The 25,269-nt window shown below is 50.9% G+C and overlaps 2 protein-coding genes across 5 annotated transcripts in view; one reads left to right on the plus strand and one right to left on the minus strand.

Moving 5' to 3' along the window:
- On the plus strand, window positions 1–23,191 carry SYTL4 (synaptotagmin like 4). 4 transcript variants are annotated; one of them, XM_074964419.1, is made up of 17 exons: window positions 5–336; window positions 5,653–5,809; window positions 6,095–6,310; window positions 7,072–7,181; window positions 7,457–7,571; window positions 9,424–9,537; window positions 10,360–10,489; window positions 10,605–10,695; window positions 10,993–11,096; window positions 11,825–11,911; window positions 12,624–12,802; window positions 13,091–13,193; window positions 14,743–14,904; window positions 16,059–16,164; window positions 17,328–17,427; window positions 21,419–21,627; window positions 21,977–23,189. In XM_074964419.1, the coding sequence occupies exons 2-17, from the start codon at window positions 5,700–5,702 to the stop codon at window positions 22,117–22,119; spliced, it is 2,079 nt and encodes a 692-aa protein (XP_074820520.1). In that variant the 5' UTR covers window positions 5–336; window positions 5,653–5,699; the 3' UTR covers window positions 22,120–23,189. The 4 variants fall into 4 exon arrangements, with proteins under 4 accessions (XP_074820523.1, XP_074820520.1, XP_074820521.1 ...); XM_074964420.1 differs by having other exon boundaries at window positions 5,661–5,809; XM_074964422.1 differs by lacking the exon at window positions 9,424–9,537 and having other exon boundaries at window positions 1–336; window positions 21,977–23,191.
- The window catches only part of SRPX2 (sushi repeat containing protein X-linked 2), a 16,508-nt gene continuing 13,980 nt past the window's right edge, over window positions 22,742–25,269 (minus strand). The window contains exon 11 of the mRNA XM_074964427.1: window positions 22,742–25,142. Coding sequence (XP_074820528.1) covers window positions 24,962–25,142 — 181 coding nt within the window. The 3' untranslated portion in view covers window positions 22,742–24,961. The remainder of the gene's footprint in view (window positions 25,143–25,269) is intronic.

Below are 25,269 nucleotides of genomic sequence, written 5' to 3' on the forward strand. Positions count from 1 at the left end.
CGTGACCGGGGAATTGCTGGGGCGCTGGTGTCCAGGGGCTGCTGCTTTGGCCGTGGCCTGACTCTCTCCTTGCCTTGCCAGGGGCTTTCCAGGGCTGAGCGATCGCTGACCTTGCGGCGGAGCCCGGACGTCGCCGAGTTGTGTGTTGTTTGGGGTGCTGGTCCCAGGCCAGCTCGCTGGGACGGGCTGCTGGTTGTGATCCCGACTTCCTGGCATTCCTGGAGAGGTTTGTCTTTCGGATAGCAGAGCCTGGCGTATTACAGACGTGTTTCCTATCCAGCGGCACAGCTGGGACAGCCCAGGCAGAGTGTAGATGCCAGTTCTGGAGCGAGTGGGGTAAGCAAGCTCTGGGGTTGCTGTGCGGTGGTGGGTAGATTGGGGGTGTGCCGCATAGTGGTACATGGTTGGTGTTTGTCATGTGGCGGGCATGAGGGGTTTGGTGTCTGGGTCAGGCTGACTCTGTGGCAGTTCACTGCTTAAGCTGGGCAGGAATCTGCTCCCACTCCTGAGCCTTCAGTCTCCAGCTCTCAGGTCAGTGAGGAGGGGAGAGGAAGGATTGCAGCTTGTGTTGGGTGGGGAGGGAGAGTTTGTTTCCAGATCTGCTCAAGAGCCTTCTAGTGCCTTGCACAGCAGTCCCAGGCTTCCTGCTACAGGAAAGGACCATGACTCCGATAACTCGGTTCCCTGCTTCATCTGGGTGGTGGGAGGATGCAGTCATTTGCTTCGGTGAGGCGCACATACTGTTCCTGTCATGAAGGAAGGGGACTTATAAGTACCTAGGTAGAGGCTGTATTTCTCTTATACGCTTGGACGTTGCTTGGTGTTCATGTGGAATAATAGCTATGGGACTGTTGTGTTGAAACCCTCTCCGCTTGTTAGATCCTGCTAACCTTCATCTGTGAGTCACATTCCTAATTAAAGCCTTTATCCATTTGCAAATACTTTCTCTCCCATTTACAGAGGTGCTCCTGTGTGCGTGGAACACTGGAGACAGGCCAGTTTCAGACTATGTAAGAAAATGCAATGCAGATTTGTTAACATGTACAGATGTGAGAGAGAGAGTGGTTGGTGTAACTTGTGTGGCCAGAAGGTCTAAATTAGAGAAGGCGGTGGTAGCTTCAGTTCACACCCTGCAGTTGCTTTCTGTGCTAACTCCTTTCTTCTGATCTTTGGCATGGCAGCTTTAATTTGGGGGCCCAATCCAGAGATAGTGGAGATGGGGGGCGAAGGTGGAGGGATGGAACCGCTTCCATGTGAGGAGAGAGTAAGAAGACTGGGACAACTAAGCAGGGATGTGAGAGATCTATAAAATTATGACTGGGGTGGAGAAAATAAATAAGGAAGTGTTATTTATCCCTTCACATCACCCATGGACCAGGTGTCACCCAATGATATTAATAGGCAGCAGGTTTAAAACAAAAGGAAGTACTGTGGAAGTCAACCTGTGGAACTCGTTGCCAGGGGATGTTGTGAAGGCCAAAAGTATAACTGGGTTCAAAAATGAAAGGTCCATCAATGGCTATTAGCCAAGATGGTCAGGGGCACAACCCAATGCTCTGGGTGGCCCTAAACCTCTGATTGCTAGAAGCTGGGACTGGATGATGGGATGGATCACTTGATAAATTGCCTTATTTTGTTCATTCCCTCTGAAGCATCTGGCATTGGCTGCTGTTGGAAGACAGGATGGTGGGCTACATGGCCATACTGGGTCAGAGCAATGGTCTATTCTTATGTTCTTAGGGATATGGGTTACATGTTGGGAAATGAGACTTTAGAGTCCAGCTAGTGTAACGCAGAGTGGGTTAGCAGAAGGTGTAATCTAAAGAGGTATGCACTCCCTCTGTGTTAACTAGAGTTGGTCCAGAGCTTATGCACTTCTTAGATACAGGTAGGTGATAGCTAGGTGAGGAAGGGTTCTTGCAGGGTGCCTGTTGGCAGCCTTTCCTATGCAGTTACACATACAAGAAAGCCTGACAGTCCCAGACCTTGAGGAAGTCAGGCACTGCCAAATACTTGGTTAGCTTCCTCCTGGGTTGGAAGGAAGCCAGCATGTAGCCCTAGGGCTGTTTCTCTACAAGAGAATAAAAAGCAGTGGCCCTCCCAGTCTGGACTGGGATCGCAGGGCTCTTGGCTCTTTGGAGGTGGAAGTGAGTGGGTACTTACGGGTCTGAGTCTTGCTCTGGCACTGTCCTGGAGGGTGCAGTGTTCCTAGGGAAGGATTGGCTCCCTTGTCCTCAGCCCCTCCCCACTTCACTAAAGGAGCAAAGCCTTGCGGGGGAGTTGGAAGTGTAGTGATCAGAGAAAACATGGCGAGGTGAGGCTCCCTTGGGAGGCCAGTTCACTCTGTCAGAAACAAGAGCTTACACAACCTGTTCAGCTTCATTCTTTCTCTTCATGGTCACTTGGGTGCAAGAGGACATTGCACAGGGAGAAGCAAAGTGGAGCTGATCTCTTTGCATGTAGTTCCTGGGCTAATATTTCTTGCATCTGCAAACAGCCTCCACTGTCCTGGGTCCTTCCCCTAGACTGAGTGTGGACACTCCATCTTCAAGTGGTAACCCTTCCCTGCTCTAACCCCTGGGTTGTGGAGACCGGCACAATGAGTGCACTGGAGTGGCTGCTTTCAGGTGGCACCTACAGGAACGAAAGCCCCTTCCAGAGTGGCTGCACTAAAGAGAGAGTTTGTCGAACTTCTCAGAAGAAATGTCTCAACATTTATCTGTCTGGATGCATGACTGAGAACTTAAAAGTTAGTCTGAGAAAAGACCTGTCCAGTCCCTCTAAGTATTGAGTCCAAAATGGATACTCCTGAATGCAGAACTAAAAGGGAAGATGCTTGTCCCTCTGCAGACCAGCCTTACGATGCCTAAGCATTCATTTGGCTGGCAATTTAGAAAAGCCAATTCTAAACAAACAGAATCTTAGCAACTTCCATTCTTCTCTCAGCCCGATTAGTGCTCCAACTACCTTAGAAGCTGCTCACTGTTGATTTTCTTCTTCAGGCCTAGAACTCTAGATACAAATGGGATCTGTTTAGATGGGTGAGGAAAAGTGCTACAGTGAAGTTAAAAGGGGAGAGAATAAATGAGGGCATCACCAAAGCCTACTGATGGTGGAATAGTTGAGGATATTGTCTCTTCCAGATGTTCACCTAGTCCTAGTGAGCCCTTCTTCCCCAGAACATTATGCTACAGAAAATGTGGAAGTGGCCAATACAGATATGATTCTAGAGAGGTCTCAAATCTGCATCCTGCTTCTTAGCTAAAATCCCTGCAGCTGATAAAGACTCAGTGGAATGTGTCAGGAGCATGGAGCTCCAGGAATGGGGAGAGCTAGGAATGGAAAGCTATTTCTATGGCTAAGAGTCTGAGGAAGATATTCTGGGTAGGGCTTGATAATGGTGACTGAGTAGGAAGTGAATTGGCATAGATAAGCATGTTAACTGGGTGCTGGCAGAGAGACTCTGTCATTACTTTGCTTGCTCCTGGATGGTCTTTCTAAGTGCCAGTTACTGTGGTATCCAGACATGACTTGTAACCAGCTTACAGCAAGTCATGAAGTAAGAAATGCATCTCGCTCCTTGACATGGGGCTGAGGAACTGTTTCAGACAGGATCTGAATAAAGTACTGGAAGTGATTTCAATCAGCCTACTAATATTCCCCATTGCTTTTGTTCTTATTGCTACTCTTTTTTCCATTTCTTTGGAATCCAGATTCTACCTTCTTGCATGTTTGTAGAACAAGGCCATTTAAAGGAACATGGGCAGTTTAAAATTCATATGTTACCTTTCTTAGCAACCTAAATAAAGGACATCTTGGGTTATTAAAAATCTAATGTTAACGGTTTTTCATGTCATTCTGCTTGAACAATGATCTGCTGATCAGTTTCATTTTCCAGTTCTTACATGGATTAGCACAGTACTGTAAAACAGAGGGTGATGCTTTTTAAACATTCCAGGTGGTATTTCTAGTCATCTCAGAATCTTGTGAAAATACTTTTTTTATGAAGAAACAAAGCATTGGGGCCAAATCCCTTGGCCTTTTGTCTTTAACACTTCACCCATCACAATGGGAATGGTGTGCCTTTTTTAAAAACACAAAATCTTGCTTAAATAGACTGATAATGGGACTAAGGAACCAGCAAAGATGAGGTGCTTAGTAGAGGTGGCCCTTTAACTAAAGGTCGAACAAAACCTGGAACCTAAGTACCCTAAAGAGGCGGTTTACAAGATGAGGTTATTTATGCGGAGTTGATCTTTGGTGCAGGTTTTTTCTCTATATAAACAAGTTTTAGAAGTTTGTCACACTGGGTACAGTAAATTCCAATAGTGCAAGTTATTTTTGCTTAGTGTCTTAGGTTTGAAAATAGCACAGGGGTTAATATATTGCTCTGTCTTGATCTGTGCTCTCTTGAGCTCATTCATAGGCAAATCCTAAGGCCCGGGTTGGCTTTCTTTTGTATTTAAAAAAAAAAAAAAAAAAACCCCGAACACATTTGAGCTAGAACTCAATGAGACTCTCGACCTCCTTCTGGGAGTCCTGGCCTCCTGCTCCTAGGGAATCCCTGATTCCCACTGTTCTGGGAAGTAACAGCACATCTGTAGCCATAACAATGGAGTGTGATGTCATCTAGGAGACAGGATGGTCATTCGGGGCAGCATCGCGGGAGTGTGAACTTCCTGCTGGCGGTAGGGAAAAATGCATCCCTGGAGAAAGCCGCAGTCCAGACTAGGAAATGAACCTGCAAGGCTCTGGGTGAACAAGGCAGGGGCAGTGCTGCTCTTGATAGCAGCGTATGCTTGCTGTTCTGTGCTTCAGAGCCCCAAGGAGCCTGTTCCTGAGATGGGGGAGGGACACTTGGCGCTCTTTTTGTGGTGTGCCTGACCCCGATAGGCTGAGCTGGGACAGGAAGTGACTTAGATATGGGCCAAGCTCTATAGAAATACTACAAGCAGCTGCTCATGGCAGCTTACTGATGGGCCTAATCTTTTTGCTCTCCGCTCTCTTCTGGGCTCTGAGGGGAGCCTCGTAGGCCAGATCTTATACCCTGTGCTTCCAAGGTTCTTGCAGTAGCCGTGCTTCCTTGGGGTTGGGGAGGTCTGCAGCTCAGAAGGCCATTGCTGTGCTTGGACACTTGGGCCTGTGTCAGCAGGGGAGGCACAGCGCTGTAACTCGGAACTCCAATCTATCCTGTTTTGTTCTCTTCACCACCACCTCTTTCCTGGCTGGGTCTGTCTGCAAGTGCTGGATGCAGGCAGGAAACTCCAAGCGTGTTGGTGGAATGACTCAGCCACTGGATGCTCCCATGGAGGCTCATTAAGGCCACATGCAGGCCAGGGAGCCAAGAGCTTCCAAACATTGAACTCTCTCTAAACAGGGTGTGTAATGAGGGCAGCAGAAGCAGCATGCTCTTAAGCCGGGCGCAGGGATGAAGCTGATCATGCTTTAGTGACTAATGCAGGGACTCCCCACAGCCTTGCTGTGAGGTGGGACCAACAAAGTACAGTGAGGCACAGAGTAGATACAGGGGCAATTGATGGCCACCTGGAGGATCAATGAGTTATTGCTTCATGCAAATGCACAGGGGCTTAGAAGAACCCAGGAGCATTGCAGTTGACTGTACTAACTTGCTAACTTGCTTCCGGCTCTGAGGAATCCAGCTGCTTTCAGGAAAAAGCAGGCAATTGCTGGGATAAACCATGTCGGAGGCTGTGGACCTGTCTTTCCTGTCGGAGGCGGAGAGGGATATGATCCTGCAAGTCCTGCAGCGAGATGAAGAGCTCCGCAAGGCTGAGGAGAGAAGGGTCAGGTGAGAGCCTTGGTGGGGGAGAGATTTGTTTCCTTCAAAGTCTTCCACTGCAATCTGCTTCCTTGATGGCTGGTAGGGTTTTGCCTGTAAATGGCAGGGTGGGGATGGACATGGGTCTTGTAGTTAGCTGTCTTGCTGGAATTGTGCTCTGTTCCTCCCGGATGGGGAGGTAAGTGGTGGTGGCTGCCCAGGCATCGCTGCCCTGTCCTGACTTGCTCTAAGAGGCAGCATCGACTCAGGGCTTGGTGTGGGTTTTCACTGCTCTTGGGTTTTGCATCTGAACAGGCGACTGAAGAATGAGCTGCTGGAGATCCGGCGCAAAGGGGCCAAGCGGGGCAGCCAGCGCTACAGCGAGAGGACGTGTGCCCGGTGCCAGCAGAGCTTGGGCCGGGTGAGCCCCAAGGCCAACACCTGCCGTGGCTGCAACCACCTGGTGTGTCGGGACTGCCGCTCCTACAGCATCAATAGCACCTGGCGCTGCAAAGTCTGCACCAAGGAAGCGTGAGTGTTTCCCTGGGGAGAGTTCAGGCTGAGTGTCTCTCTCTGCACAGACCATGGCTGCCTTCCTCATCCTCCCTGTCACCAGGCTTGCAATCTGGATGCCATCCAGCTCTGCTCTTCTCTGCTCCCACACACAGTAAGGCCGGAGGAAGCTGTGAGATCTTTGCAAGAGCATCTCTAAAACCCATCCGTCCTTCTCCATTGCTGCTGGTGGTTGTCCTGGTTATCTCCTGCTGCAGCTGTTCCACTCTCCACTTACCTTGGAGTCCAGCCTTTCTTCTTCCCTCCCAGTCTGTTCCAAGCACTTCTGCTATGAGTCTTCACCTCCAACGCCCCTCGTCCCATTCTCTCTGTGCACCAAGCTGGCAGTATGCAAGCTTTCGGTGGTGAAAAAACAGACCCCTCTCTCCTCTCCTGCCTTACATGTGTCCCTTGTCCCTCTCCCACTTGTAGCTTCGCAGCGTCTCTCCTACTGCTGCTCACACCAGGAGAGCTTCCTGCTGCCTGTGCACCAGGCATCCTGTGTCTGTTCCTTGCTGACAGTGTATGCAGGCCTTCTTGAGACTGCATGCCCAGGGCTAGCCTGTCAGCTCTTTGGGGCTGGGATCTTGTCTTTCGATGCATCTGCGTCCTAAAATTGCCATGCTCATCTACATTGCTCCAACAGTGTTTCCTCCTGCAGGGTGGTAGAGTAAAGGAAGCAGAGAGCACTGACCTTACACAGGGTGAGAATGGCCTCTCACTGCCTCTTTCCCCTGCAGAGAGTTGAAGAAGACAACCGGTGACTGGTTCTATGACCAAAGAGTCAATCGCTTTGCAAACAAGCTGGGGATCGACATAGTGAGAATGTCCCTTCGGCGCAAACCTCAAGGTAGGACCAGCCAAGCTCTGGGTGGGAGGGGCCCTATCCCAGAAAACCACCTCTGGGACGCAGCCTCCATGCGGAGAGGCCATGGACACAGGGCCCAATTCACCCCTAACGGGGCCTCCAGCTCAGATGGAGGCACTTGTTTTCTTGCTCATGGAGATGCCAGAGTTAGCACTTGGATTGGGAAATAAGATGCCCGAGGTCTCTGCAGGCTGCCCCTGTTGGGCTGCTCTCCTGCCATCTTGGTTGCCTTAGCATTATTTTTTATTTTCTTCCAGCCAACAAAAGGGAAACAGTGGGGCAAACCCTTCTCCAGCAGGCACAGCCGAACGATCCAAAAGACTTGCCCATGGCAAAGCAGAAGAGTCTCCAGGAGCGACAGAAGGAGCCCAGGTGAGTCTTAAGTCCATTCTGCAGGTGTCCTCTGCTGGAGCCTCCGCAGAGAGAGGGAACTAGATCCCACCTTCCCTGCATTCACCTCAGATCTCTCAGGGAAGCAATGACCTGAAATCCATGTGCATTGGGCAGAGCAATGGGCTTTGAGAAGATATGCTCTCTTATGGGAAGAGGGCTGGTAGTTGCGGAGAGCATAGACCAGTGTTTCTCAAATGCGGCCATGACAGCCTCCAAACCATGGGTGGAGATTGGGGTGGGGGCAAAGCAGTGACCCCTCCCTGCAGTGTCCAGCTGTTGCTCCTGAATAGGTGGCACCAGGGGCAGTTAGATGTGCTGCCTTGGTGTATGTGCTGGTGCCACCAGCAGGGATCAGCGCCCTGCACCGCGTAACTTCCTCGGGGGCTCTGGGCAGCACATCTGGAGATGCATGAGGTCAGTGCGCATGGTGCTGGAGTTGGCTGCGGCGTTTGGTCCCTGGGGCACTCCCTTAGGCAGCTCCTCCGTTCCTGCCAGGCTGGGGCATGGGGAGTCTGGAACTCTGCAGGCAGCTGGTGAGTTCCCGACCCACCTTCCCCCCGGGGTGGGCTCTCGCTGAAGGGCTGTGGAAGGCAGGGACAGAGAAACAGGTTTGTCAGAGTGGTCACCAGCAAGAATTGGTGGCTGCACTCTGAGATCCTCAAAAAAAAATTGTTGTGTGGCACAGACTGAGTCTTGCTGTCGGATGCTATAGCAGATGACTGTGGATCTCTAGGCCTTGGTAAATAGATTGGGGAAGATCCCTTCCTCACTTAAAACTTGATGACTTGAGTTGCCCTCCCTGCCCTGGGGCAGAGGACCAGGACTGTCTGTAGCTTCCAGTTTTTCTCACACAGACTTGGTCAGATACTATGCCTGATGGGCATATTAGAAAATCACTTCAAGATGTGATGTAAGAATGGCCAAGAGCCATGAACTGCAGAAGGGCTAAACCGGTGCTGTCACTGCTGCCCTGTTCCTTCAGCCAGAAGGCCCCCAGCACAATATCCTCCCCTTGTTGGTGTGATGCTTTGGTGCTTGTTGGTGGCACTTGATCAGCTGGCTGTGCTTGTGTCCCATGGGCTTTGTGTGATATTCTGCCTCTTGTATCATTTCATATGGTCAACAATGTCCTCCTGCGGTGGGAATGATACCATCCCTTGGCCACGGGGTGCTGAGCTGGAATCTCTTGTCCCAAAAGAGGAACCATGGGAGGTGGGTGTTAACCCAGCCCATTATGCTTTCTGGCACCAAAGTGGCTCATCTGGGTGATGGCATGAAAATGTAAATTACGGTGGCTGTCTGGTAATGCCACGTTGGCTTATGGAGACCATATACAGCTAAAATAGATCAGGCCTTTTTAAAGCTCCCTCAGCTTGTTGATGCTCCTTTCCAGGCCCCTTCCTGATGCTGTTAGATAAGGAGGATTTGCTGTTGTGTAACCCAACCCTCCAGTGGAGTTTTCCAGAGAGTTTCAGTAGGTTTCCCAGCCAATCCAGCTCTCCCATGATCAATGTGGAGGTGTTCTGATGCAGGTCTAATCTGATCAAACTCTTCTTTTATTGACCTACAAATCCACCATGTGGCTCTGCTTATCTTAAACCCATCTCCTGCCCTTGTAAATAAAACAGCTGCGTTCAGGGGCTGGTATCTTCCTCTAGGCCCTGTGCAGCAAAAATCAAAGTGCTGCCCGTTGCCCCAAAGGCCCATATTGCCATACAGCAGAGTGGCTGACACCCTGGTTCTCCTGGTCTCTCAGGAGGGGTTGGGCCTCCTGCACTGCAGTCTGGAACTGCCCTTCCTACCATAGGGACAGATCTATTTCTTTTCCCAGAATGCCTCCTGAAGCCTTGGACCCCCGAGATGGGAAGAGTGATACCGAGTCCATGGAGAACATGAGTCTGGATGGGTACAGACCCAACACCACTGGCACAGGTGTCAGCTCCAGGTTAGGGACTGATTCCTCTGCCCCAAAACAGTCAACAGGAGCGGTCAGATACTTGGCTCTTCCCGCTTCCTGTGTTGCTGTCTTCTCCCTGCCTCTCCCTCTCCCCCTGCCTTAAGTAAACGGTTCAAAAGGCAGGTGGGAGGGTCCTTTAAAGATTTGGAGTAGGAGGAAAAGGGCACGCTTTAGGGATGCTTCTGAAGGTGAGCTGGGACCCCGTCTCCACTTCCCAGGAATGCTTAACTGAGACACCGATGGGGAGAGGGCGCCCTAACCTGCTCCAGATGCTGCTCCCCTCCCCTTCCAACAGCTACAGCTGTCTCCCAAGCCCTGGCCCCTTTTGAGCCCATGGCTGCTCCGATCCATGTGCTGAACAGCTTGGTGCCCAGCTGCCTGTACAGTCCTGATACACCACAGGAGGCCTGGAGCCATGAGAAGAACTGGGAGCAGTGCTGATGCTGCCTAAACAGTAGGTAACTCCGAGCTGGCTGTGATGCAGAGGACGGGCAGAGTAGCAACTGCATAAGAATGCAGTATTTGGCGGAAAAGGATTTTTTACTGTCTTTAAATCTTACACTGGGTAGGCAGGATTCCCCCATGTCTTCCCCTGCTCATTCCTTTAGCACATGGTGCTGGTAGACTGTGACACTCTAATCTCACTCAGAAGGCTGTTTCGGTGCTTGTTGAGAGAGTCAAGATATTGGCTGTCAGGTAAGCTAACTCAGGGAGACTGCCTAGCAACCACCTGCCCGGCCCCCCCAATCAAAGAGCTCTCATACTGGAGGGATACAGAGCAAGTCTGACTTTTTCCTCTACTGTCTGCAGGACAAATTCCCTGGATAAAACTGTCACTTTTCAAGAGGGGAAGCGAAGGCATGGTCCCGTGGGCTCCAATGTATCCACCCTCCCCATCCCCACCCACTCCGAAGACACTACTCCCTCCAGCTCAGAAAGTGTATGTGTCCGCTACCACCGCTGCAGTGATCGGGTTCTCCTGCCGTGTGGGCTCTGGGGTTGAGGGTTACACAGTCTAGTTCCCCCTCTCTGAACAGTCTGTTTTCCCTTCAAAGGAGGCTCGTGTGGGGAGCCACGGTGCAGTGTCCGCAGATGAGAATGAAACCATATTCAAGAAGAATCCCCGGAGAACCCTGAGGCCTGCAGGTGAGTCGCCCTCTGGGGACCCTGGCAGCTGTGCTCTGGGAAACAAAGCGCAGGGCTGAGTCTGGATATCTTGGTTCTGTTCCTGCCTCTGCTGCTGACCTGTTGGGCAACCTTGGGCAAGTCACTTCACCCCACCTCAGTTCCTCCACCCTCAAAAGGGGAATAGCGATGCTTACCCACTTCCGTAATACACCTTGACCAGTGGATGAGTGAGGGCTAGATACACCCGTAACAGCTTGCTAGCACTGCAGTAACGGCTGGGATTGGAGGCATCTCACCTTCCTGTCTCCGACACAGACTACACAAAGTCAGTGATTGATCTGCGCCCGGAGGAGCTAGGAAGTGAAAGCGGCTCCATGGGAGACAGAAGCAAGTCGGTTCCAGGTCTCAACACTGAAGTGGTGAGAGCCTATCGAGCTGCATTGAATCAACTTGTTTGCTTAACATAGGGAGGCTTCTCCTTCACCCTGCCTTTTTCTGAGGCCCATGGGATCGAAGGGGAGTTGCTCCCCACCCAGCCTCCTTCCATTTCAGTTCAGCTGCAGGCTACCATGCTGTTAGCTAAACTCCCAAGGAAGCGCAGACCCCATTGCACATCTGCAGGTCTCCAGCGATAGCCTCTCATCTTGTCTGAATGAGCTCTTTGTGGCTCTGGGGGAGGAACTTAGTCAGGTCACTGCTCTCCTCTGTGCTGGCCTGCCTGCTCAGGGCGTCTTCCCCCAGTCCAAGGCGAGTACACCTGAAGGGAGCGGGTGCTGGGCAAGGAGCCTTTGGGTATGTCTACACAGAAAATCACCCCCCACAGCAGCAAATCTCAGAGCCTTGGTTAACTGACTTGGGCTTGCACTGTGGGGCTACAGATGGCCATGTAGATGTTGGGGGTTGGTCCAGACCCTCCGTGCTCAGACCCTCCCCACTTGCTGGGTTTCACCAGACCGAGCCCAAATGTCTACATGGCTATCTTTAGCCCTGCAGCGGGAGCCTGAGTCAATTGACCCAGGCTCTGCGACTCACTGCTGTGTAGGTGTACCAGTAGTGGCTGGGGCTGCTTCCATGGCAGGGTTGCTGCCAGAGCATCTAGCTGCCTTGGTGTTCTGGCCTGTATGGATGGCCATATCCCTCGTTGCAGGATGAGGAGGAGGAAGACATTGACAACCTGGTGGAGATCCATCGCCGGAGGACAGCCAGAAGCAGCATGTACAGCGGCACCTCTTCGGTGAGTCCATAGAATATCAGGGTTGGAAGAGACCTCAGGAGGTCATCTCGTCCAACCCCCTGCTCAAAGCAGGACCAACACCAACTAATTCATCCCAGCCAGGGCTTTGTCAAGCCGGGCCTTAAAAACCTCTAAGGATGGAGATTCCACCACCTCCCTAGGTAACCCATCCCAGTGCTTCACTACCCTCCTAGTGAAATAGTGTTTCCTAATATCCAACCTAGACCTCCCGCACTGCAACTTGAGACTATTGCTCCTTGTTCTGTCATCTGCCACCTCTGAGAACAGCCGAGCTCCACCCTCTTTGGAACCCCCCTTCAGGTAGTTGAAGGCTGCTATCAAATCCCCCCTCTGGCTCTGCTGCTACTCACACCACCACCACCCCCGCCCTTGGGCCTGCAGGAAGAAATGCTTGAGTGAGGATTGGGGTTAGGAAGCAGGAAGGCGCACAGGGTTAGCAGAGCTAGGTACTGTGCCAAGCTCTGTCTTGGACTTGCAGCTTGAGCTTCTCTCTCTGATAGATCTCATAAGGGGGTGTGAGGCTTTTGGGTCCTTGGGTGAAAGGTGCTGAGTACTTACCACGGCAAACTGGTTCGGGGAAGGGGACTCCAGTCCAGTGGTCAGGAGGGAAGACATGGGGGGAGGAAGTGGAGATATGCTAGTTCTCTGTGCACAGTTGGGGCGTAAATCTTACCAGGACCGTGTGTTTCAGAGCACACTGGGGAGCATGGTCAGCATTTACAGCGAGGCTGGTGACTTCGGCAACGTCTTTGTCACGGGAGAGATCGCCTTCTCTCTGAGCTATGAGCACAAGACTCAGACCCTGTTCATCCATGTGAAGGAGTGTCGCCAGCTGGCCTATGCCGACGAGGCCAAGAAGCGCTCCAACCCGTGAGTGCTGAGCAAGTTGTCTCTGGCATGGATATGGGCATGGGGCTGGGCGAATGGGGGGCTGCCTGCCACGGGTGCTGACCTTACTGGGGGGGAGGGGGGGGGGCTGGACTTGTCCTGCGCAAGGTGCTGGCATGATTAGGAAAGCTCCTGTGCTAGGAGTCTGAGATGGGCAGCTACCATCCAGGAACGGAGGTGTGGTGGGGGACGGGGCAGAGAGCAGGAGTCTGTGCTAGGTCTGGGGAGACGCTTGTGAAATGGGTGACACTGCCTGCTTGCCTCCTCCAGATATGTGAAGACCTACCTCCTGCCTGATAAATCCCGGCAAGGCAAACGCAAGACAACCATCAAACGCAACAGTGTCAACCCGCTGTACAATGAGCTGCTCAAGGTGAGCCATGAGGCAGGGGTTATTGGCCATCTCCAACCCACCCCAGAGAGAGCTCCATCACAAGCTCAGTTGGGGAGGCAGATGCTTGGCCCAAGTCATAAGACCCAGGGCAGGGAGGCGTCACCACCAGATGCCCCCTTCCTTCATCCTTTTGCTTCACTGGTGGAGTGAAAACAGCCCCTTCCTCTTTGCACCTTGGCTGGGGCTGCCGGGAGGGGGAGGGACGCTGATCTCCCCTGTAGACCAGAGTCAGAACTCTGAAAATCCTGCAGGCAGGTGCAGTGCCTCCCGGAGGCTCCAAGCACTGGGACAGGGGCCAGGAGAACTGACAGCGTCTCTATGCAGGGCTGTCTTGCTGATGTCACTGCATTTTTTTTGTAGCCCTGTTGCCATGGTGACTGGGCCAGGCATAGCTAAAGCCCTGAACTGTGTCTCGGGATGCCATGACCTCCCTGCAGACACATCGCTCTCCTGCTCTGCTTGCTTCGCCTAGCATCCTGCCGCCATCACCGGAGGGTGGGCGTTGCCCTGTTCAGAGTGCAACGTTGCTTTCTGTGGCCCCTCCTGGCCGCAGCGATGTCACCAGAAGGCAGTACAGTCACTCGAGCAGGGAGCCAGCTAAATCCAAGCCGTATGGATCCAGCAGGGGGAATGCTGCCGGATGCATGCTTCGCTTACTGGCTTCCGCTGCGGAGTTCATGCTGCGGCCATATGAGTAAATGCCGGGGGCAGCCCCCCTCCCCTGCTGTAAAAGCAGGGAGCACAAAGGACGGAGGGTGGCAATTAAAGCTTTGGAATCCAGAATGCTCCAGTGGTTTCTGGACCCTCCTGTTTCAGTAACCTTCATCCCCAAATCTGTGAGCAATTCCACTGTGCCTGCCTGAGGCCAGGCCTGTGCTCAGAGACAGACTGAGCAGAGCTCTTTGCTCCCCAGCTTCCAGAGCTCTACCCTGAAGGTGCTTCCCACTCCCCCAGGAGGCCAGGGCTGCCCAGTGCAGAGAGTCCCTAGAATGGGTGTGTGCAGGCCCAGCTCCTCCGTGGGTCTTAGATTGGTCACACAGCAATTGTACACACCTGAAGCTGCCTGGGCAAAGCAGGTAGTGAGATGTCCAGCCCACTTGCATGTGTGCACGTACCTTAGTCCTACATGTTGGAGACTTACTGAAAACTTGAGCCTCGGTATAAAAATCCTCTAAGCTCCTGTGGCTGCTTCCCAGAATCTGCCCTCCCTTTTCTGTGGGCAGCTTTTGGAGTCCCTGCTGTGGACCCAGAGTACATGCCTCCTCTGTGTGGCTAGACTCCTGGAGTGCAGCTGGGCAGCCATTGCCTGGTACCTTCCTCACAGCGGGTGAAACCCTGAAGAGAAAAGGGGTATGTGACAATAGTAAAACACACCAGTTAGGCTCTCAGGAGAAGGTGGGAAGACTTCAGTCTTCTTAGGAGTGCCGAGGGGCATCGCCTCCTCACAGTGAAAGCTTCAGATATGGTCCTAGCTGCTCTGAGAAGCCACCACTGACTCACCTGGCTCTGTGGTCCTGTCTCTTCACAGTACGAGATCAGCAAGTCCCTCCTGCTCACAAGAACCTTGCAGTTCTCAGTCTGGCACCACGATCGCTTTGGACGAAACACCTTCTTGGGGGAGGTGGAGATCCCGATGGATTCCTGGAACTTTGAGAGCCAGCTGGAAGAGCGTGTCCCCCTGCATGGCAAGGTATGGTCCCTGTAGCTCTTGCATCTGACTTACCCTAGGAATCTACCACAGCTCCTCCCAGTAAGGAAAGTGGCTCTGGAGCAGATGTGAAGTTCCCCCGACCAGTGCCTTTTATTCTGGGAGATGTTCTCTTTCCTCTAACATAATGACACAGATCCTTCACTGGGGGTGGTGTCCAGCTTGCATAGATATACATGTGCTAGTTCCGCTCGAGAGAGCGCTCGAAAAAAAGCAGTGTAGCTGGAGTGACACAGACAGCCATATGAGCTAGCCATCCGACTACATACTCAGGGGGTCTTAGCACCCTGGGCCATCAGTCTGTATATAGACGTGAATGTTAGCAGGTAGTCTGCTTCCTATGAGGGTGATGGACACCCTGGTTATTTTATAAAGTGAGACACTTGCCACATAAACCTTCAGAGATCTGGACTTATTGAACAAGTCAATCAGTATGTCCATAGTCATATAAAATCCTTCTGACTGAGTCTGGCTTTTTGGGTCTGCATAGTACACCTGTCTTATGTGACAACAGGGGAGTCCATGAACATTCATAAAGTGGTGTGGATTCCTGCCACTGCAGGGTGCCAACACTCTGGCGTCCTCTCTCCTGCTGGGAAGCTCTGAGACTGACGTTTTCTCCCATGGACCTCTGAGGACCCGATCCAAATCCTGTTGCAGGCCAGTGAGTGCCATTAGGAAGGCACTGTGCAACAGCTGCCGTCATGGCAAACTCATGATTGCACAAGCAGTAGAGGTGGCTGAGCTTCCAGCTGTCTGGGATTCTGCACGAGTCCGATTCTCCTTGATCTTTGGGAGAGCCCCACCCTGAGAATGTTTGTTTGAGTGGCAACACCTTCAGTAAGACCTTGTCTACACACAAGCTTGCACTGGTTATCAATATAAGGAACCTATCTATAGTTAAACAAAAGAAGTGTCTCTGTGGGGTTTGCACTGGCTAGATGTCTGTCTTTATGATCAATCTGGTAAAAAATCATATTGAGTCCACACACATCTGCGCTGGTTTAACTAAACTGTTTTTTAAAAGAACAAACTCTTTGAACTGTGGCACATTCATGTATAGACAAGACTGCAGTGGTAATAATTTAAAATTTACTAGGTAAGTGTGGCCTTAAAAATCTGATACCCAATTTCAGGCTGATGCTGACTCTGCAGGCTCCCAGCAGTACAGAGGAGAGTTGGTGGTTTCCATGAAGTACATCCCATCTTCCAAACACCCAGGGGCGGGTAATGGGAAAAAGGGTGAGTGTCTGAGCTGCTGCAGAACCTCAGCTCATAAGGTAATATGTGAAAACCGACCCAGATGCTAACCCACACTGGCGCCCAGTATGTAATCCCAGTCTCCAAACATCCAGAGCACATCCGGGAACAGGAACTGCTTGTCATGTTTTCGGGAGGAAGCTAATCCATTAATGGACCAAGCAGCTGTAATATTTTAACCTTCAGCTCTGAAATGTGGCTCTGATCCATGGTTATTTCAACAGTGCTACTAGCTGCTCTTTTCTTCTATGCAGATTCAGCTTGAGTGGGAATGGGCTTCTATTGCAGTAAAGCTTTGAGGCAAGCTAGAGCAGTGTTCCTGGAACTCTTCCAAGCAGAGAGCTGCATTGGGAATCTGCATCCAGTTTGCTTCTGGAGCAGATCAGCTGCCCTTGTCTTATGTTGTGGGACAGTTCTCTCAAGATCCAGGACCCAGCATGGATCGGGCCAGGCAGTTCAGAACACAGCATGATAGGGCAAATAGAACACAGCATGCTGGGACCTGTACCTCTAAAGATGAGGATGTCTGTGGGCCAGCCTCTCTGAGATTTGGTGAGCCAACAGTTCTTTTTATTTGTATTACCTTGGTGCCTACAAGCCCCAGTTGTGGACCAGGCCTGCATTGTGCTAGGTGCTGTACAAACACACAACACAAACCCTCCCTGCCCCAAGAAGTTGACAATGTAAGTATAAGACAAGGGACAATAGATGGATACAGATAGCTGGAGTACAAGGAGTCCACATAATAGCCAGTGGTCCTTGCACACTAGTAGCCTAAACAGTGTCAGGTTTTCTGTAGGCATCACAGCAAAGGAAAGTTTTAAGATAGGTTTTGAAGTAGGACAATGAAGTAGCTTTGCAGATGTTTAGAGAGCACCTCCCAAGCAGGAGGGGCAGCATGGGAGAATGCACTTAAGGGCTTGTCTGCAGATTTAACAAGTGGGCGATGGAAGCTGGCAGCATGGGCCAGCTGCAGGTGAGGATTGATGGCTCGATAGCGAATGAAAGCTTGACGGTGAAGCCTTGCAAGCGAAGACAAGTGGCTTATGTTTGATGCCAGTGGAGGGATGCAAAGAGGGGTCGCATCCCATGATTGGAGAAAAGCTGTGGCTGAAAACGTGTATGATTCAGACTTTCTCTTCCAGGCAAACGGGAGGAAGGAGGCGAACTCCAGGTCTGGATCAAAGAGGCCAAGAACCTCATAGCTGCCAAATCTGGAGGGACCTCTGACAGCTTTGTCAAGGGGTGAGTGTGTCGGAACATGCCAGTTTCAGGGGAGATGGATGGCACCTACAGAACAGCCCTCCCCACTACAATGGCCCTGGATAATGCTTTGCAGTGGAGTGACCCAGGGGCCTGGGAATGAATGGGCCTCTCTGTCCCCAACCCTCTCCCAGCTGCCTGTTGTTGTTGAGATGGGCGTTGGGGGTGGTGTGTTTATGCTGATGAGCTTGTGCTCCTGTTGTGGTGAAAGATCTTAAATGCTGATGGGAGGGGTCTGGAGCAGCTCAGCCCTACATGCTTCAGAAGTGCTGAGCATCCACAACTCAGCTGAAATCTGGTTTGTCGCCAAGAGAAGCACAGCATGGTCCACAAGCTTCCTCCCAGTGCCTGGACACAGAGGGGTCCTCTAGAAGAGGCAGCGGCGAGTTCCAGCTCATGGGCTTGGATGGAAGTCACAAGCCAATATAACCACACAGACTTCTCAAGGGGGAGGGAGGAGCTATTAATGGGGATTCTCCATATGTAGTAAAGAGGAGAGGATGGAAGTTGATCAAGTGCAGGCAGGAACTGAAGAGAAACAGTCCCATTCAATTACATCACGTGCAGGCAGACAACTAAAAACTGACAAATTCTATAAGTGCTAGAAGTCTCAGTGCTAAGATGGGTGAACTGGCACGAACCTGGTATTTAAATGAAGCTATCGATATAATATCACAATCTTGGTGGAATGACGACAATCACTGGGACTCTAATACCAGGGTACAAAATATATAGAAATGACAGAATGTTGTGCTGGTGGGGGAGTGGCACAATGCGCAAAAGAAAGCGTAGAGTCAAATACAGCAGAATCCTGTTGATCTGATCTGATTGGGACTGAGGCCAGATCGGATGATCGAAAATTTGGAAAATGCAGAGAATAGGAAAGTGCAAGGCTGCAGCACCATCTAGCAGCCACAGAAGAGATTGCCTGCTTTTGGATCTGTGTGTTGGTGGTTCATTTTAAGACAGAGGCAGATAATGGAGGGTTGAATAAATGGGGTTCTGCTGCATAGTAAAATTCTTAAGTGAGTCAAACTGTGTATCATAGAATGTCTAGGGATAGAAATTCCATGCTTGAATAAGAATATAATAGTAGGAATATACTACCGACCCCTTGACCAGAATGTGAAATGCTTAGGGAGATTAGAGACTAAAAATAAATAGCTTAATAATAATGGGGGATTTCAGCTATCCCCCTATTGATTGGGAACATGTCACCTGAGGAGGGGATACAGTGATAAAGTGTCTAGCCACCATTAATGACTGCTTCTTGGAGCAGCTAGTTCTGGAACTCACAAGGGGAGAGGCAATTCTTGATTTAGTCCTCAGTGGAGCACAGGATCTGGTCCAAGAGGTGAATATAGTGGAACAATATAAATTTAACATCCGTGTGTGTGGTGGGGGGAAATACCATAAAGCCCATCACATTAGCATTTAATTTAAGAAAGGGGAACTATACAGAAATGAGGAAGCTAGTTAAACAGCAATTAAAAGCAACAGTCAAAAGAGTGAAATACCTGCATGGAAACTTTTCAAAACACCAAAATAGAGGCTCTAATTAAATGTATACTGCAAACTAAAAAGAATAGTAAAAGTACCAAAAAAAGAAGCTGACAGAGGCAAAGGCATCCTTTAAAAATTGGAAGTCCAATCCTACTGAGGAAAATAAGTGTAAAAGTATAATTAGTCAGGCCACTAAAGAATTTGAAGAGTCTCAAAAAATAAGTTCATGAGAAGCAGGAAGCCTGCCACACAATCAGTGGGGCCACTGGATACCCAAGGAAGACAAGGTCATTGCGGGGAAGCAAAATGAATTCGTTCCATTGATCTTCACTGTAGAGGACATGAGGGATATTCCCACACCTGACCATTCTTTTTAGGTGACAAATCTGAGGAACTGTCCCACATCAAGGGGTTAATAGAAGAGGTTTTGGAACAAATTGATATGTTAAACAGCAATAAGTCACCACGATCAGATGGTATTCACCCAAGAGTTCTGAAGGAACTCAAATATGAAATTGCAGAACTACTAAAAGTGTGGTATGTAACCAATCACTTAAATCAGTTCTGCACTAGATGACTGGAGGATAGCTTATGTGACACCAGTTTTTAAAAAAGGCTCCAGAGTTGATTAGGGGTGCTGGAACAATTTTTATAGGGGGGGGGGGGGGCTGATGGAAACCAGGTAGAGGGTGCAGCAGCACCCCTAGCTCCAGCACCACTGGAAGTCATCCTAGCAATTACAGACCGGTAAGCCGCACTTCAGTATCAGGCAAATCAGTTGAAACCATAGTAAAGAACAGACTTATTAGATACATAGATGAACATGATTTGTTGGGAAAGAGTCAACACTGTAAAATCTATTAGCAATAGATTTGTGCCACTCTATTAGCATTCTTTGAGGGGGGGTCAACAAGCATCTGTACAAGGGTGATCGAGTGGACCCAGTGTACTTGGACTTTCAGAAAGCCTTTGACAAGGTCCCTCACCAAAGGCTCTTAAGCAAAGTAAGCTATCATGGGATAAGAGGGAAGGTCCTCTCATGGACTAGTAACTGGTTAAAATACAGGAAACAAAGAGTAGGAATAAATGGTCAGTTTTCAGAATGGAGAGAGGTAAATAGCTGGGTCCTCCAGGGATCTGTCCTTGGGCCAGTGCTGGAAAAAGGGGTAAACAGTGAGATGGCAAAGTTTGCAAACCATACAAAATTATTCAAGTTAGTTTAGTCCAAAGCAGACTGTGAAGAGTTACAAAGAGATCTCGTAAACCTGGGTGAATGGGTAAGAAAATGGTAGGTGAAATTCACTGTTGATAAAGACAAAGTAATGTATGTCAGAAAACATCCCAACGATACATACAAAATGATGGTCTTGAAATTAGCTGGTACCACTCAAAGCGAGGTTGGAGTCATTCTGGATAGTTCTCTGAAAACATCAGCTCAATGTGCAGTGGCAGCTTTTTTTTTTTTTTTTTTTTTTTGACTGCCACTATTTGGAACAATAGGAAAGGGATAGGTAAGACCAAATATAATGCTCCTACCTGAAATACTGCATGCAGTTCTGGTCAGCCCATCTCTGAAAAGGTACAGAGATGGGCAACAAAAATGATTGGGGTATGGAACAGCTTCCATGTGAGGGAAGAGTAAAAAGACGGACTGTTCAGTTTGGAAAAGAGGTGACTAAGGGGTGGGATATGATCAAGGTCTATGAAATCATGAATGATGTGGAGAAAGTGAATAAGGAAGTGTTGTTTACCCTTTTTCATAACACGAGAACCCAGGGTCACCCAATGAAATTAATAGATAGCAGGTTTAAAACATGAGGAAGCACTTCTTCACCCAACGAAGTTAACCCGTGGAACTTGTTGCCAGGAGATGTGAAGGCCAAAAGTATAACTGGATTCAAACAGAATTAGATAAATTCATAGAAGAGAGGTCCATCAATGGCTCGTAGCCAAGATGGTTATGTCTCTGACTGCTAGATGCTGGGACTGGACCCCAGTGGATGGATCACTTGATGATTGCCCTGTTCTGTTCATTCCCTCTGGGGGACCTGACATTGGCTGCTATTGGAAGACAGGATATGGTACTACATGGACCATTGGTCTGATCCATTATGGCTGTTCTTATGTTCACACTCCAGAACTGACTCCCGTGTGTTGGAGCTGCACTGAAATCACACAGCCTCTTCCCTAGGGTCACTGAATGACTACTGGATGCAAATTACTTGGACAAATCCAAAGCTGACCCTTTGGCACTGGGTGTATTTACTGTAGTCTGGCACCCCAACCCCAATTGGGACCAGTTGTTTGGGTCCTCTACAGCTCTAGAGAAGAGCTGATCCCTGCCTTGGTGGGCCCACTGTCTGAGATCCCCAGCCTATTCCCAGTCTCTTGAGCCATCACAGTCTCTCCTCTGCTCAGGTCGGAGGGGGGCACTGTGAGGGGGAGTTGCTAACGAGGGCCTCTCCCACAGCTACCTGCTGCCGCTCCGAAACAAGGCCACCAAGAGGAAGACTCCTGTGATGAAGAAGACCCTGAATCCTCACTACAATCACACCTTTGTCTACAATGGCATCAGCCCAGAGGACCTGCAGCACATCTGTCTGGAGCTGACTGTCTGGGACCGTGAGCCATTGTCCAGCAATGACTTCCTGGGAGGAGTCAGGCTGGGAGTTGGGAATGGTGAGGTGCTCCCTGGTCTCAGTTGTTGGGTGGGGCTGCCCCTGCTCTCCTGGGGGGTGTAGCAGAGGGTAATGGGTGGGCTGGGTCACCCAAGTTCTCTCCCCGCCCCATCCCAGCTTTGCCCTGGAGTACCCTATTCCCCATCCAGTGAAGCTGGATGCCTAATAGGAAGGATGAAATCCCTTGGGCACCATGCTCCCCGTCACATCCAGCAGTCCCCATCATTACCTACCGCTGCTCCATTTCCCAGCACCCTTCTGTGTGGCTGGAAGCTGCTCTTGTGTGCCCAGGGCTTGGGAACAGGGCTGTGCACTGCAGAAACTCACCTCTGTTGCCCCGCTTCCCTCAGGTATGAGTAAGGACCAGGTGGTTGACTGGATGGACTCCACAGGAGAGGAGGTGAGCCTGTGGCAGAAGATGCGCCAGTTCCCGGGCTCCTGGGCAGAAGGAACACTACAGCTCCGCTCCACCATGGCCAAGCCAAGAGCATAGCCATAGCCAGGGTGCTGGGCCTGAAACCAGCTTTAGCAAGGCAGCACCAGGCGGAGGCAACCGAACCGAAACCACGGCACCAGCAAGGGCCGCATGTAGGATTAATGGAGTGGGAGCAGGCTCTGGCTTTCGCCTGTGTAGTAATAAAGCTAATTGTGTCTTCAGCAGGCTCAGCCTAACAGCCTGTTCTTGGCAGCAGCTTATTTTATGTAAAGGGTTTTTGTCTCTTAACTTGGCTGGAATTGAATTCCGTAGGGTCTCCCCCCTTGTAGGGGCTAAGTGCTTTTAAAACTTGTTTTTCTTAGTGTTTTCACCTCTCCCTCTCCCATGTAATTTGTTTGATTGCCCTACCTACAGCTTCCACTGTTGTCTCCCCTTCCCTCTGTCCTCCTGGGGTGGTGCAGATAGAATCAGACACTACAAACTAGAGCTGCATGGGCATAAGCAATCAATATTTGGTATGTAGAATGTGAGAATACCCAGTGCTGTTGAGACATGGGCTGGTGGGGGAAGGAAGAAACAAGCCCATGCCTGTTAGAGTACTGTGCCCTGATTAGGGTAGGGTGTTTGTCAGGGGCAGAGGGGAAAGCAGCTAGGAGAGCTCTGTGCCGATCTCAGCTGGGGGAAGTGGCTTTGAAACAAACATCCACATGCTGTCTCCTCTTACGAGCAGGCTAGCTGGGTATCAGTCATGCCAGAGCTGCAGGACTTCTCTAGTGGGGCGGTGGTCTGTTTTCCCCTTATGCTGGGGGTTGTTCAGAATTTGTGGTGGAGATAGCAGTACTTACTGTTGCTGCTTCCCCTCCCACCCGCCAAGCCCTCCCAACTTCCCAGCACTCCTGCTCCAGCTCTCTTACACAGATTTATTCATTTAAAATACAAAATGTTGGGGGGTCAAAACAGTGGCCAACAAGAGGGCAACAGCCCTTCTTGGAGGAAAGGAAAAGCAAATTCTACGGCATGAGTTAAAATCCACATCAAACAACTGTCTGGGAGGGCAGTCTTTGTACTGGCAGATGCACTGTGATTCCTGCTTGGTTACTGTGTCAAGGCTCACCACAAAGGACTATCTGTTTTAATAAAGGTTTTCTTGCTGTTGCTGGTGGTGTCAGGACTGTAGTCATTCACAGGGGCTGTTGGGAGGGGGGGGACGGACTTATCCCTGTCTCTGGGAGGGAGTTCCTGGAGCTTGGCCTGAAGGGCAGGGAGCTGCATATAGAGACAAGGGAAAAGCTGCTGCCCCTAACTGTGATGAGAATAGAATCTCGTCTGCCCCGGCCGGCTGCCTTCCACTGCAGGTGGTTGTCTGCTCCGCTTGTGGTCGGGCTATGTCTTAGCACTGCTTTGTGGCAGCATGGCCTGAAGCTGTGTCCCCGAGGGGCTGCTCCAGGGAAGAGGTAGACTTTGAAACTTGCAGTTAGATGTTTGCTGAGCTAAGGCGCCCATCTCCGCCACTGGCTGAGTGGCACAGTAGGGGCAGGCTCCGTCAACCCTTCACTGCTACCTGCACTCTGCCCTGTGTGCTGTCCTTGTTTTACCTCACTACCCATCCCCGTGTTCCTTGGAGAAGGGGAATGATGGATAGGGGCAAGAGACACTATGGTTACAAACCTGTCCCCTATACTAGTGGCCTTTCTCCAGTAGGTAAGGGTTAGTGGAGTCCTGTACTGAGGCAGGAGAATAAGCTGTGGCCCTAAGACTGTTGGCCAGGCCCTAGTGTGCAGGGAAGCTGGGGGCTCCGGGCTGCTGGGGTGGTTTTGCTCTTAATGAACCAAGCGCTTCTCCACCTGTTTTTAAAATAGGAAAGAAGCTTCCTGGGTAGCCAGATCCTGTTGTCTGAGGAAAGTTACAAGGAGTGGCCTTCACCAGCTTCAGGCCCTATCTGAGACAGGCTGCCTAGAACCCTGTGTAGTTGCACTGGGCCTGCTCCCCGGGTGGCTTGCTTTGTACTCCGCGACTCTTACCTCATGCCTGCTTGGGTCTAAACAAAGCCCAGCCTTTGTAGTTGAGTGTGTCGTTCAAACATCTTCTGTTCCTGCTCTGGCATTCAGAGAAGCAATCTTCCCCCGGAGAATTGTGTCAGGCGCTTGGTGGTGGTGGGCCGCAGCCGGCCTAACCCTCTTCCAGCTTTTGGGAACAAGCCTAATGCAGCAGGGATTCATAGACTGCTCTGGGCAGCTCCTGTCATCCTTTGCCAGAGCATCACAGCTCCACCTCCGGTGGCTACGCAAACGTGCTTGATGTGTTTGGCACGATCTGTATGGTGTGTGGGGGAAGAGTGCTATTGCTAGAGGCATGAGTCCTCTGCCAGGGGGCTAGTGCAGAACGGGCAGGGCTTGCTGGGCTAGCACTGCATGGCAAACCTGGCCTGGGGGAGTGCGGGGCATACTGCATGGTTGAGAACCCTACTGCTGTTAGAAGATGCTTGTTTCTTACAAGAGAGGGGAATGAAATAACAAGGCGGGTGACCTAAGCTCAGATACTGCTGGGCTTGTGCTCCATCCTTCCTGACCTGCAGCCACCCCCTGCTGGTCTGTTAGTGACTGTTTGGGCCTGGGCAGAGGCTGAGGGTGGGGAAAAAGATAATGCCCCCAAACTCCTCTTTTCTCCTAACCTTGCTGCTGGCCTGGTGCAGTGAAAGGCTGGTGTGACATCGGCTTGGCCCAGCTGGCTCCACCGGAAAGTCTGTGACCTTTGACAGTGTTTCCTCTCTCGCAGCTGGCCCAAGACGATGCGGAAAGGGAATTCTCTGTCCTCTGAGGCTGTGGAGTTCTGAATGTAAAGGGGTGGGAGCATTGGCTCCTGGGCTGCAGGGATCTGCCCTCACCCGTGCAGCAGTCGCTCATTCGCACATGTCCCTGCTTTGTGCTCGCTGGGTGACCTCCTGGCTGCTCAGCAAGTAGGTATCAATGAAGGTGAAGAGTTCCTCAGGGGTGACGGGTTCGATGTAGCGCTCACGGTCCACGCCCTGCTTGTCAATCAGCACCATGTTAAAAGTCGAGCGGGTGACATGCAGGAATTGCCTGTGGAAGCAATGAGTGGGTAGTTGAGAGCCTGCTATGCTTGCAGAGACTGGCAGCAGCTGGGCCCACCTTGCTGAATTCCCCTTTACAGACCCTGTCACACGCACTCCTGCACTGGCTGCCTCCT

Source organism: Natator depressus, chromosome 9 (genome assembly GCF_965152275.1).
Source record: "Natator depressus isolate rNatDep1 chromosome 9, rNatDep2.hap1, whole genome shotgun sequence".
Lineage (NCBI taxonomy): Eukaryota > Metazoa > Chordata > Testudines > Cheloniidae > Natator > Natator depressus.

Coding starts and splice junctions, on each gene's coding strand:
- SYTL4 (XM_074964419.1), top strand. CDS start 5,700: ATGTCGGAGGCTGTGGACCTGTCTTTCCTGTCGGAGGCGGAGAGGGAT. Junction 10,696..10,992: donor GAGAACCCTGAGGCCTGCAG/GTGAGTCGCCCT, acceptor TCTCCGACACAG/ACTACACAAAGTCAGTGATT. Junction 14,905..16,058: donor GTGTCCCCCTGCATGGCAAG/GTATGGTCCCTG, acceptor ACCCAATTTCAG/GCTGATGCTGACTCTGCAGG.